The sequence below is a fragment of the Myxocyprinus asiaticus genome, chromosome 24 (genome assembly GCF_019703515.2).
Source record: "Myxocyprinus asiaticus isolate MX2 ecotype Aquarium Trade chromosome 24, UBuf_Myxa_2, whole genome shotgun sequence".
Taxonomy (NCBI): Eukaryota; Metazoa; Chordata; class Actinopteri; order Cypriniformes; family Catostomidae; genus Myxocyprinus; species Myxocyprinus asiaticus.
In genome coordinates this window covers 41,397,640-41,410,742 of record NC_059367.1, presented here as the reverse complement: position 1 = coordinate 41,410,742, position 13,103 = coordinate 41,397,640, and the positions used below count along the sequence as shown (strand labels likewise).

The 13,103-nt window shown below is 37.9% G+C and overlaps 2 protein-coding genes across 2 annotated transcripts in view; both read right to left on the bottom strand.

The window, feature by feature from the left end:
* LOC127414477 (probable glutamate receptor) overlaps positions 1-6,504 on the bottom strand; it is a 40,083-nt gene extending 33,579 nt beyond the window's left edge. The window contains exons 1-2 of the mRNA XM_051652519.1: positions 6,459-6,504; positions 6,141-6,221 (exon numbers count right to left, since the gene is read on the bottom strand). Coding sequence (XP_051508479.1) covers positions 6,141-6,201 — 61 coding nt within the window. The 5' untranslated portion in view covers positions 6,202-6,221; positions 6,459-6,504. The remainder of the gene's footprint in view (positions 1-6,140; positions 6,222-6,458) is intronic.
* A 2,624-nt stretch (positions 6,505-9,128) lies between these two features.
* LOC127414484 (1-phosphatidylinositol 4,5-bisphosphate phosphodiesterase eta-2-like) overlaps positions 9,129-13,103 on the bottom strand; it is a 203,434-nt gene continuing 199,459 nt past the window's right edge. Inside the window, exon 23 of the mRNA XM_051652527.1 lies at positions 9,129-12,572. Coding sequence (XP_051508487.1) covers positions 10,969-12,572 — 1,604 coding nt within the window. The 3' untranslated portion in view covers positions 9,129-10,968. The remainder of the gene's footprint in view (positions 12,573-13,103) is intronic.

Sequence of the window (13,103 nt, the reverse complement as noted above, 5' to 3'; positions counted from 1 at the left end):
TTTTCATTGACAAAACAGTTTTATAAAGAACATACATCTAATTGTTTGCATCCAGATATACGTTCTAAGAGGGAAATGTTATAGTTATGCAACTGTTTCAGCAATCCTGAATAAGTCCTGCTAAAATTCTGTGTCTTCTGTGCGACTCAGCAGGTGTCCATCAGTGTCACAGCATATCACTGACACTCTTCATCCTCCCATTCAAACCATGAAAAACGTACATGCCATCAAAACTGAAGTCATGCCATGGCTTGCCCCACATTAGTAACTGCTTGGTTAGCGGTAGCTAATTGATTAATCACACTCATTATAGTGGATGGCAGCACTTTTCTATGGACTAGACTGCTCCATGCCAGGCTTGATGCCCTGAGAGAGGGCCAGCGCAGTGCCATGCCATTGTCTGAAACAAGCAGTGTCAGATTAATATTGGCTCTGTCTACATCCTGCTTGGTCTCAGCCACAGATGCCACACCCCTGGACTGCTCACAGTCTGTTCACAAACTGTTGGATGTATGTTGTACACAAAAAACAGCAAGCCCTGATCTGATTGGCTAGCTTTATGCAATTTCCTTGAGTCAGGTGGCACAGGTTTTTATTAGTCCAATGGGAAACAAAGTTGTTTTTACAAGGTACCAGGCTGCTACAATGAGCGCTTCTGAGGAAGATTTTGTTGCTGAATTTGATATTGCATTGAAGATATTGAGAGGAAAAGTAATCAGGGGAATTCACTTAAATGAATTGCACCCACTGATTGTGGCCTCTATTTGCATGCGTTGTCTGCAGTGTTTTAGCACCTGATACAAGGAATTTTGCAAATCAGGTAATGGTGCAAATATATCCAAAAATCAGTGCAGTTTTCAGTTACTTTTCAGTGCAATGAAGCCATTATCTGCATCTGTATCTGTTGCAATGGCAAAATTATCTGTATACAGTATGTATTCGGATATCGCCGGATGTGGGCTGGGCTTAAACCCGAATGAATTAAACAAAATTTAAAGACCATTTTAAATGTGACTTCATTTATAGTTTCCATAAAACAAATATTCCTTGTATATTTCCTAAAATTATTTCTTCTTCTACATCTTAATATTAGTATTTTTATTACATTGTAACAGTTAAAAGGACAGGCAAGGAGGAGGCGGGAACCGGCTGAACAGTCAATGTAAAGTTTAATGTAAAATTCAGCGTAAAACAAACATAAACAAACACGCACACATGCCTATTTCTCGTCACAATTATTTTTATTATTTTTTTCTTACGAGATAAAGCTGATTATGTGTATGCTTTCCCTTATCATCCATATTGAAAAAAAAAGATTTCTGGCCCTATTTTAAGTGTGCAAGTGCAGCACAATGCCTTAACTCATAGGCGCAAAGTCAATGGGCATGGCCATGAACTATTGCTATTTTCATGCAGGTGAGAAAGTGTAGGCGCAAGTGGGTTTGGTGAAATTGCGCACGCAAGGAGCTTATCAGGTCAATGGAGGTTCTTTTCCGGCACAATACACCCACAGTTAGCGCAAACACTCCCACCTACGCCCATCTGCGCTTTGCGCTGGCAAGAAAATTGCACTTAGAATTAGCGCTCTCACGAAATGGTATAAGACGTTGTGCATGGTCGTAGCACGTTGTGCTGTGCTTTGCGCACTCACGAAAATAGAGCCCTCATTTAAATCAGAAATAAACAACAACAGAATTTTTTACACAGCCTATTCGATATATATATCTCGATAAATATGTACTTGCTCTGAAAATACTTAAGTGATTTTTTTTAATTAAAGGCACCATCATTTCAAGCAAACAGGCATTCTAGACAAGCAGATTTAAAATGATTAATGCATGAAGTAAAAAAAACTTCCGGTAGATAAAAATAGTGATGGCATGTTTTCCACTGAATCAACATGAAGAAAAATAATATTTCATAATTTTCATTTCTATGCATAAATATACATCATTACAGTAATAAAATGCAGTATTTACCTACATATAGTTTTACTAAAACATGCTTTCTGTGAATGAATAAGGTGTGCAAATACTTTTTGATCTCTGAATTATTATTGTATTATTTTGAGGATTAGATTTGTTTTAGCCTATGCAATAGTCGTAATTATAATTATAATTTATAGTCATTTATATATAATATAATAAATAGTCATTTATAGCACGCAAACCAATCCATGATTGTGGTTTGTGTGAACACAGAAGAATGCATCACATGCTCATTCTGAAGCGTACACAAACCATGTAGGCTATTCATTTCATTTCATCCCATCTTTTTTTGTGGTTTAATAATCACATTTCCAATCACGATTTTGATGTTATTTTGATTATGTGTGCAGCCCTGAGGAATCATGAAGTTAGTTTAATGATGCGCTCAATTTTATTTAGCCAAATAAAAAGCACTTTAAATTCATTGTGAAATTCACAATTTTGCTTAAATTTATATCACCAGCAAAATCATTGTGATGCCCTAAACAGCCCTACACAACAGTCTGTGCTTATTCTTTGCATGTTACTTGTGATTTCTTTGTTTTTAGAAAGAAATTGCTCTTACTGTTTTCAGAAACTTCACCTCTCCCTTAGGGCAGGGCGATAGGCCAAAAATATTCGATATTTATCAAAATATACATTCACATTTGCACATTGCACTTTTTTTTTTTTTTTTTTTTTCAAGTTGCCAGCAGAAAAGAAGGGTAAAAAAACCCAGTCAAACAGTCAAACTGTTTTTTGACTTAAACAGTCAAAATAGTCTATACAAAACTGCATTGGGGGCCCAGAGCAGTGGTGATTGAGGGACCTTCTACCAAAATATTAAACTATTTTATAGAGTTTATCAATCGAGTGCAGTTGGATATGAATGTTAAAAGATCATATGTTAGTTTTAAAGCATAATGACAACATATAATTTTTACTTTCAAATTATTTTTATATTTTGTTACATTCAGAGACCCAAGTATGGGGCATAGAAGCCCTTGTGACTGAAGAATGATACTAATGTGGGGTTCAGGGGTATCCCCTAAAAGAAAATTTAGAAAATGTAAGAGTCTGAATGGACCAATTTTATAATTTCATTAAAGTGAAAAAGACTATGCTACAAACTAGTAATTTTATTGTCTTTCCTAATTTCACAAAATTAGAACAGAAGTCTATGTGTTTATTATTAAAGGCTCGTAACATGCTGATTAATAACGTTACATTTAGAAGTAAAAAAAATATGATCTAAAGGCACTCTGGAACTTCGTTAACTTATGCACGCCTCATGTCTACTCACATGCAGGGAAAATCTTTAGCAAGGCAGCTATCGTTAGCAACTTCATGCAGTCGGAGAAAGCTGAACTGCTTGCGTTTTTATACATGCACCTGATTGTCTAGATGTAGAACACAGGCTAAATATAAAACACAAAAGTTTATCATCAATATTGTGGATTTTTTTATCGCGATAAATATAAAAATTGTTTTATCGCCCAGCCCTACTCTCCCTCACCTCACACGCACTGTGTTACCTGCCTGAGGAGTGAGTGAGATACAGAAGCAATCTCATTTGTTTCGCTCAAAAGGTTTTAAACATTAACATAGACATTTCAAAATGTGGAAAATATTTAGTTAATATTTAGTTAATACTTAGTATTAATGTAAGTTAATGTTACAGTATTTTTTCACATTTGCCAGATTTTAATGCTAGACATTAACTATGCAGTGTTGGGGCCTGGGTAGCTCAGCAATTATTGATACTGACTACCACCCCTGGAGTCGTGAGTTTGAATCCAGGGTGTGCTGAGTGACTCCAGCCAGGTCTCCTAAGCAACCAAATTGGCCCTATTGCTAGGGAGGGTTGTGTCACATGGGGTAACATCCTCATGGTTGCGATTAGTAGTTCTCGCTCTCAATGTGGTGCTTGGTAATTTGTGCTTGGATCGCGGAGAATAGCATGAGCCTCCACATGCAGAGTCTCCGTGGTGTCATGCACTACGAGCCACGTGATAAGATGCAGGGATTGACTGTCTCAGAAGCGGAGGCAACTGAGACTTGTCCTCCACCACCCGGATTGAGATGAGTAACCGCGCCACCACGAGGACCTAAGCAGTGGGAATTGGGCATTCCAAACTGGGAGAAAAGGGGATAAAAATTAATAAAAAAAATAAAAATAAATATGCAGCGTTAGGGAGTATGAGGTCGACTAATATAGCGGTTTTGCCGATAATCTGCTTTTGATGACATACTGCTCATATTTGTTATAAAACAATGTTTCTGAGTTTTCGGTTAAAAAAATTCTGGTGCCGGCCAATGTATTCGGGAATGATAAAGTTTGCCAGACAAATTGAAAAAAATCTGGTAATCTAATTTCAGTGTTTATTTTGTGCTGTAAGGTGATGGACTATGCATAATAATGCGATATAGGCTAATAATGACACAATAAAGTCAAGCTATAAATGTTTGTTCATTATAGCTGCTTTTCCATAACAAAAAAGGCTGTCAAGGAATTAGCGTCTAATTAAAATAAAAATCAACAATGATGGCAAAACATTTCCGTCTATAAATAAATATTAAAATAACAAATCGATAGGTTATGTCATATAATTTCTCACCTTATGTTTTCCTTGGCTCTTTATTTTTATGACGCTTTTTCATTGCACAAAAGCATTTTGCTGCAATGTGAACAAATGTGTCCAGTGTTTCTCTACAACTTGAGATTCACATAAGCCGGTTGTCATTCTCTCCAGAACATGGCAACGCAAGGCTGTTTTATGCGATTATGAAGTGAGAAGCTTTCTTTTTTTTTCTTCGGGAATTTGGTTTCACAATAAACTGCATCTGGGATTTCATTCAATTTGGACTCTTGTAGCCTCTATGTCTTTGCCCATCACAGTAAGGAAAGAAAAAAAAAGTTCAATAAATTGATTTTAAAAACTATTGGGCGATTAATCGGTTTTCAGCTTTTTCCACTCCTTAGTTATCAGTATCTTCAAAATCCAATATTGGTTGACCTTGAGGAGTAACTAACTAATGCCACGTCCACACTAATACATTTTACTTTGAAAACGCATCTTTTTCTCTACATTTTGGCCTTCCATCCATAGTGAGACTGCGTTTTTGACAGCAAAAATGTAGCTTTTCTAAAACGCTCTGCCAAGTGGATACATTTTAAAACACAGTCGTTGCGTTGTAGTGTGGACAGTGAAAATTGAGATATCTGAAAACAATTAAGTATTTGTTGTCATGTGTCGCAATCATAAGATCTATTCAACTCAAATTAATCAAGAGGGCGGCCCATGCAGTAGCATTGTTGTTGTGACTTCTATTCACTATTATGGCATTGTTAAAGATAAATCACTTCACATTGCATTACTTCAAAGGCAACGGTAAGTTTACTCAGAATTGCTGTCTGGTGACGGAACACAAGGACAACTGTGTTTAAGACCGTACATGGAATGGCATTTTTTTTTTTTTTTTTTTTTTTTTTTTTTTTTGCAATTGGGATTTTAAGGGGATTTAAGAGTTTCCATACGTTTCAGTTTGGATGAGAAACTTTTGGAAAACACCTGAAAATGGCAGTGTGGAAAGAGAGCGTTTCGAAAAACGGCATATCCGGATTAATTTGGACGTAGCCTAAAAGTAGAAATGCAACCATGTTTCAATAGCATGCCAGTTTGTCAGCTCTTTTAAAAAATAATTTAGCTTTTCTAGTAAAGAGCTTCTTTTTCCTATGAGAAGAAATGTAGCACGACAAAACATTACATCAGACAGTTCGTAATTTCATGAAAAGTGCCTGCATGGCATTTTACAAATTTTTTTTTTTTTAGCAAAGTATTTAGATACATTTTTCACTATGTTTTTCCTGCTCATGTATAGTAAATTAGGGTCTAGTTTTATGTGTTTTATGTATCAAGTGTAATTGTTATGTAAATGTAAAAGCTTTCACTCACAAAAATATTAAATCATGGCTGACTATGAAGTAGTTAGCTTTGTTTTGATGGTAGGTTGTAGTGTAGATAACTAACTTATTTTTAAGAGTAGCTTGCCTGTAGTTTAACAGTTTTAAATCATTAGTAGATTGTAGCGTAGCAAGCAACAGCTTCAAAGTAGCTTCCCCAAAAATGAAACTACAGTATGTCTGATTTTGATATTATGTAATGGCATTACCTGCAGCGCAGACCCCAGCCAGCAGTGCTGATGTGATAAAGATGATTTCTAATGAAGCCATATTACTGCCAATGAGTTGCCCTAGAAATACATTTCATTGCACTTATTGTATCAATGCATGCTTTATTCAAGAATCAGATACAGATATGCAATCAGCTTTTCCAAAGAAGGTCAACTGATCTCTAGAATGTTTATTTTATTTTTTATTTTTTTATTTTATTGTTTACAGGTTTACTTTTATATTTATATCACAGATCAAAATGCATCAAGTTTTTCGAGAAAAAGTTTAATTTCAAATAAGAAAAAAATCATGCTTACCCTAAACTGTGGTCACCTCCTCTTTATTGCACAATGTACAAAGCAGCTCAATATATAAAGCATGCACAAATCCTCAAGAGTCTGGAAACAGCCAATAAGAGAACAGGGGAAGTTCTTGAGTTGAGTAAAAAGGGGTGACCATGTCTGACCACAACAAATCCACCACGATTTATGGCTAGGCAAGCAAGATGAGGGGGATTGAAATTCGAACAAAGAATAACAAGCATGTGATCCCGCAAACAAGGGATTTGAGATCCATGCAGTTCACCGGGCATGCTGAAATGATTTTGTGCAGATGTTCCAAGAAAAGCCAAGGATTAGCTGAATTTTTATTGTTCGAATTCCTTTTGCCTCCCTAAAATGGCCTGATCATAATTTATAACGCCATAGACTGAACACTGGTATGATACATACAAGGTTTTCAACTCCTACAGCGTGGCTCCATTACAAAGAAACTAAAATGTCTCTAAGGCAACTTAAAAACTAAGACTAAACTACCATGATAAATATGCATCCAAAGTGAGTGCCTTTGCCTCTCGAATCCTAATGAAGAGAACTTTTGTTAGGGTGACAACAGCCTACAATCACTGTCACTCAAACAGTCATGTAAATCCCAAGGTGTTTTTTTAACCACACAGAAGGATTCAGCTATGGTCCTCTCACCAGCCGTTGTAGCCGTGGTAACCATGGCCCTCGGCATGCCCCTGCTTTTATCCAGCACATCACTCATAAGTGACCATGAATAGGTCTTAACAGTAGTCATGGTGTTTATGAAGTGATCAAGGGTTAAAACAAGGGGGCTAATCTCGGTGCATGTCAGTAGCCATTTATAGTCAAAACTGGCACTGTGAAAATGAAAAATAATGAACAGAAGACCTTTTAATGGTGTTTTGGTTTGAGAAGTAATTGGGCATCAAGTGTAGGGCAGGGTTTATTCCACGACATCTTTTCTCAACGGGAGTCCACAGTGCAAGGCCAGAGAGGTTCTGTAGGGTAAGCGTGAATAAAAGCCGGTCTTCTCAATAAAGACCATAATTACCGCTCAGGGGGCGACATTTTTGGACAGAACTTTTCTGTGTTTTCTTTATAGAGATATTAGCATTAAAGACACAGTATGCAATTGCTGAGACAGTGCCACTGATGCCCAGAAACTAGACTGAATCTAATTGCAGAAATATTTAGAAGGGTGTGTTTAATGTTATGAATATTTAAAATCTCCACTTTCACATTCTTTCACATTTTGAAAGTGAAAGTGGAGAATTATTTAAAAAGTATTTAAATATTGATCTGTTTCTTACCCACACCTACCATATCACTTCTGAAGATATGGATTTAATCACTGGAGTCGTATGGATTACTTTTTTGTGGCCTTTATGTGATTTTTGGAGCTTCAAAGTTCTGGTCACCATTCACTTGCATTTTGAGGACCTACAGAGCTGAGATATTTTTCTAAAAACCTTTGTTTGTGTTCAGCAGAAGAAAGAAAGTCATACATATCTGGGGTGGCATGAGGGTATGTAAATGATGAGATAATTTTTATTTTTCGGTGAACTATCCCTCTAAAACCGTTAGTTGCAGCGTTTTCAGGAAACCCAACCCATAATGGAGATTTTAATAATTCAGTCATTCTACGTCCCTCTGTTACAGATAACTTTTTTGTAGTGCAATTCCATTCGACATGTCATTCACCACCAACCATATTTCATTTTAAACATTTGAATTTAAAACTGCAAGCATATATGGAATATTTTCATTTAAATCAGTTGATAAAATTGAACACAAAAATAGAAATTACAAATTATACAGACTTTACGAGACATTGCACATTTGTATTGACACATCCCACAACATGCGCCATCGCACCCTCGCCCTCTGGCGATCAGTTCGAGAGAGCAGAACAGACAGGCCTAGTGTAGCTAATTATTCCTGAACACCAAAGGGGACCAATCTGGACTATTTTGAATTACTTTGCATATAAACATGCACTACACAGACATCTTTGACTGTTGTCTTATACCTCGGCACTTTTAAAAGATGCGGTGTCAAGTTACATCTCTGAAGAGGAGACGCCATTCTCTTTCATTCATCTGCTCTGCCTCTTGTTGTTTTGAGCACAAATGCGTCATGGACGCATTCTTTTGCACATCTGCGCTATTTTAAATTGTTGGTGTATGTAGACTAGATGGAAGTCTTTGACCGTTTTTATGTGTTTCTGGCAATGTGCGCCTCAGTGCACTAATGTGTGTGCATCATTTCACCTTGCTTTGGACTATATGTGTGTGTTTTCTTCGGCTCATGTCAGCATGGATTGCTTGTGAAACAGTCATAATATGAGTCAAGCTTTGCAAAGGAACTGTTATTGAAGGATTGGGCAGTTAAAAACACTTGGACCTGATCAAAAACGTAAGTAAATTATTTCATTCATGAATATTTCAAATGCCATGACTGTGTTTACTGTAGGTGAACTGTTTAATATATTCGGATGCAATGTGTTGGATGTGCATTATGTGTATACCCTAAAATGTAGTTTTATAATGTTGAAGGGCTTGTTCATTCTCTTCCGATTGAGTTTCAAATATGGCTGAATTTGAGGGGCTGCACGATGTTAGCCAATCACAATAGTGGGCGCTTTGGCCAAAACCGAGCGTTTCAGATTGAGGGCCAGTGACAGGGGTGACAATGATCATATATTACTACATTATGACTGTTTTGGTGCAGAAAAATCTTTCATAACGTTATCAGTGGACCTCAGGGAAGATAATACAATTATAAACAAAATTAATTTCATGACCCCTTTAAAATATTTGACAATCCAACGTTCTTTCTGACCGGTCAATTATGATGACTTTATGCTTGTGACGGAGCGATATTGGAGCGGTCTTTGAGCAAGAGAAAACAGTCTGATGCTCTGACTTTCAGAAAAACTGTGCTTCTCTCAAGGCAAAATCATGCTCCCACTCCGCTTCCACTCCTCACTTCTCACATACACTGTTTGGGGCCCCCCTACAAATCAGGGCCCAGCCCGTGTGGAAGTCTGGCCCTGGTTAACTTGTACCAGCACAAATAATACAGCAAGAAAAGAGAAAGATATACTGTACTTGGTAAAAATGTATTTCCCTCTAATTGAGTAGTATTATTTAAAAAATTAATAAAAGGTATAAGGGCATTGACATTGAATAACATCTACATAACTCTTCACACCAAGACTCCAATAGACTGTACATTTATAAATCATAAAACCTTTCAAACTTAAGAATACAGTAGACTATAGGTGAAATAATAACATCAAGTGACATACAGTAAAATTCAAAAGGTCGAATACTGTACATAATGTGAAGATTTTACTGAGTACACTTCGAAACATCAGGAGCTAATTGTTTAGTTCATACTGTAAGATGCAATTTAACTGTAAGTTAAAACTAAAACAATATAAAATAGCAGTCATTAATTTCACTAAAACTATTTAAAAAATAATATATAAAAAAAGTAATTTCAATGGACAATAAATTATTGTGACATTCCATGCTTGGTTACAAAATTGTTCTCATACAATTAACAGTAAAGACACAATGCATTTGTATTTGGCTGCAAACTAATAAATATGTAAATTCAGGGAATTATTTTTAATTGGGGTTAATCAGTAGTGCTAACAACTCAATGTGCATTTTATTATCTATTGCTGCAATTGATAATTGCACCATCCACCATGTCCTAACCAAGTATGACAGTACAACAAATTTTCCAGTGACTGTAGTAATTTTGTCCATCAACATTTAAAATGAAAATGCTGTGTGAAACGACACATTCAGAGGTAATCAGAACACATTTGAAGTTTAATATACAGTTATGTGGAGTGAGGTTTGGACTAATGAAATTTCATTGTGGGCAAGACTACCTAGCGCGATGCCACAGAAACAGACAACAAATGGCTGAAAAATGTCCTTTCATTAGTCACAGTTGCGAGTTTGTTAGGACAAAAACTCAGAATTACATAAAAGTTTTGCACCTGGTTAAGACATGGTGTTCTTTGAAAAAAAATAAAAAATACTTCTCATATTACAGTACCGCAGATGCCACTGGCATAGTCTAATTTTAGAACATTTCAGTTTTGTATTTTATTCTAAATTAGGTGCAAACATATTTTTAATACACTAATGCAAAAAACTCCTATGGTCTTGCAACTTTGGCTTTTTTCAACAAGTACATGCTCATTTACAAATAATCTGTACAAACTAGCAAACCATTGCATCCAAAAGTTTAAAGCTTCATCTCCTTTGACTGCTCATTATTCATGGTTGGGAGTAGGTCAGCAATGGATATAAAAAAAAAAAATATAGATGTGCAACTTATTCTATCAAGCTAAAATGGAAGGCGTATTACAGTAGGTGCACTTAAGACATGTCAGCATTGGTTTTACAATGAAATATCTTTAATGAATGGTGATGGATGATTGTGTTTGGATTTTGTGTTTGTTAGCTACCCACAAAACACTCAACACACTCTTGTCCTTTCACAGCTTGAGCATGAAGAAGACCTCATTGTCTGGGCTCAGCGGGCTTTGTTGGGGCGGTCCTGGAGGAAGCTGGCTTAGGAGGTCCAAACTAGAACAGGGACTGTGGGGTACACTACAAGCTCCTTCTGGATTGCCACGCTCTTCGATGGGGCTGCCAGTCGTTATGAGGCTTTGCAGCCGCTGCCTCTCCTGGGCTTGCCTTGCACGGTTAGCGATGTATCTCACCCGGCTTTGGCTCCGCGAGGAGCTTCTACGCAAAGGGGGTGTCTTCTCCTCATCCTGTCCCACCTCAGCCTCACTCCTGCATTGAGCAAAGTCTTTGCTGGTGAGGGGCTCCACATCAGTGAGCTTCTTGAGCTGCTCTGTTAGGTCATTCTGTGGTTTCTTTTGAAGTTGCCCTCGTTGGCGACTGGGCCTCACAATGAAACTGCGGCTAATGCTGCGGTACTTGCTCTCAAAGTTAGAGACAATATCATCTGAAGTGAGATCTCCAAGACTCTTGGATTTGGAGCTGCTGTCAATGTCTTTTGCTAAGGGGGTGGTTGACCTCTTGGAGCCAGCAGAAGCGAGGGTCGATGACTGCATTAAGCCCTCCATGTACAACCGGCTCCACGTGTGGCGTCTCTGCATGAGCCGGTTGGCATCTTTCTCTGTCACCAGAGGCCTGGGATGTAACTCGTCCTCTGGCTCACACATTTCACCATCCCGGAGGTTGGGGTTGGACTTACTCTTGCTGACCCTTGGGACGTTGCGTGGCACAACAGTAGACCTAGGTTGGCTGCTCCTGTTGGCCATCGGCACTTGGTTGTCCGAGTAGTCCCGGGTTGCACTGAGGAAGGTAAGGCTCTTCCTGGAAAGGTTGGGCAAGGACAAGTCAATCACAGTGTCATTGGAGGAAATGCTGGAAGACGATGATACACTGTCCCTATGGCTGCTGGGGTCGAGTTTGCTCCAGAGCCTGTCGTTCAGGGTGGCGTCGATAGAGACCTCAGGGACTGCAGACGGGTTGTCCACTTTATTCACTACCTTCATTTGTCCTTCACTTTTGGTCCTCCTGACTGGAGTTCTCAGCCCTTGTGAGGAGCTTTGTCCAATGTCTCGGTCAAACACAGCCTTCAACACCTCAACCCTCTGAGAGCTCTGAACGATGGCTGTTTCTTTTACAGTGTCTATCTTTAGAATCTTTCTTGAATTTATTTCAGCAATGTTGGGTTCAATGGTTGTGTTTATCACAATCTCAGCATCTGCCCGGTCAGGTGGAGGGGGTGTATCACATCCAATGTCAAGGTAATTCATGGAGAGTGAAGAGTTGATGTGGCTGTTCCCCAAATCTTTGCCACCACTGCTATATGGACTGACACACTGGGCTAGCGCTGATGGTTTTAGAATGGCCTCATTGTTTTTCAAAGAGCTAACATTGGAAGAAGTTGTTATTGCTGTGGATGGTGAAGACAACATAGTGGAGTGACTGGGACAATGTGACGAGGTATCCACAGGACTATGTGTGGAGGTCAAAGGGTTATTCTCCGGAATTTCCTCATTAATGGATTCCAGACATGAGGCGTTCAGTGAAGGAATTGGACTCTGCACTTCAGAATGTTCTGTAGGAACATGACAAGAAGACTAGGAATTAGAAATAAATATGGACGTAATGACAATTGAAATGCTTTTTGAGAAAATTAAAAAAAGAATGAAACAAATATATTGTGACACAAAATACTGGACATTTTGGACACTCAAGTCACTCTATAAAATGTATGAATGTTAGTGCATTAGATTAGAGGTCCTCAATACTGGTCCTCAAGTACACTGCACACTTTGGATGTTTTCCTTAGGAGCATCTCCTTATGAGTTAGGTTTAGGTTAAATCTGGTGTGTTTAATATAGGCAACATACAAAATGTGCAGTGCTGGTGGACTCCAGGACCAGAATTGAGGACCAGTGCAGTAGATAACAAAATATCAAACCGAGTGGCATCTGCAAACAAATAATGCTAGATCTTTTCTCAGAACTAACTTCACACTTCTAAGCTAATAACTTTTAATGCGCAAAAGGCATACCAAGTGCCATTTAATTTTGAGGTTCTTCAACATCTGTGTCCTATTATATGGTAAATGGTCTGCACTTATATA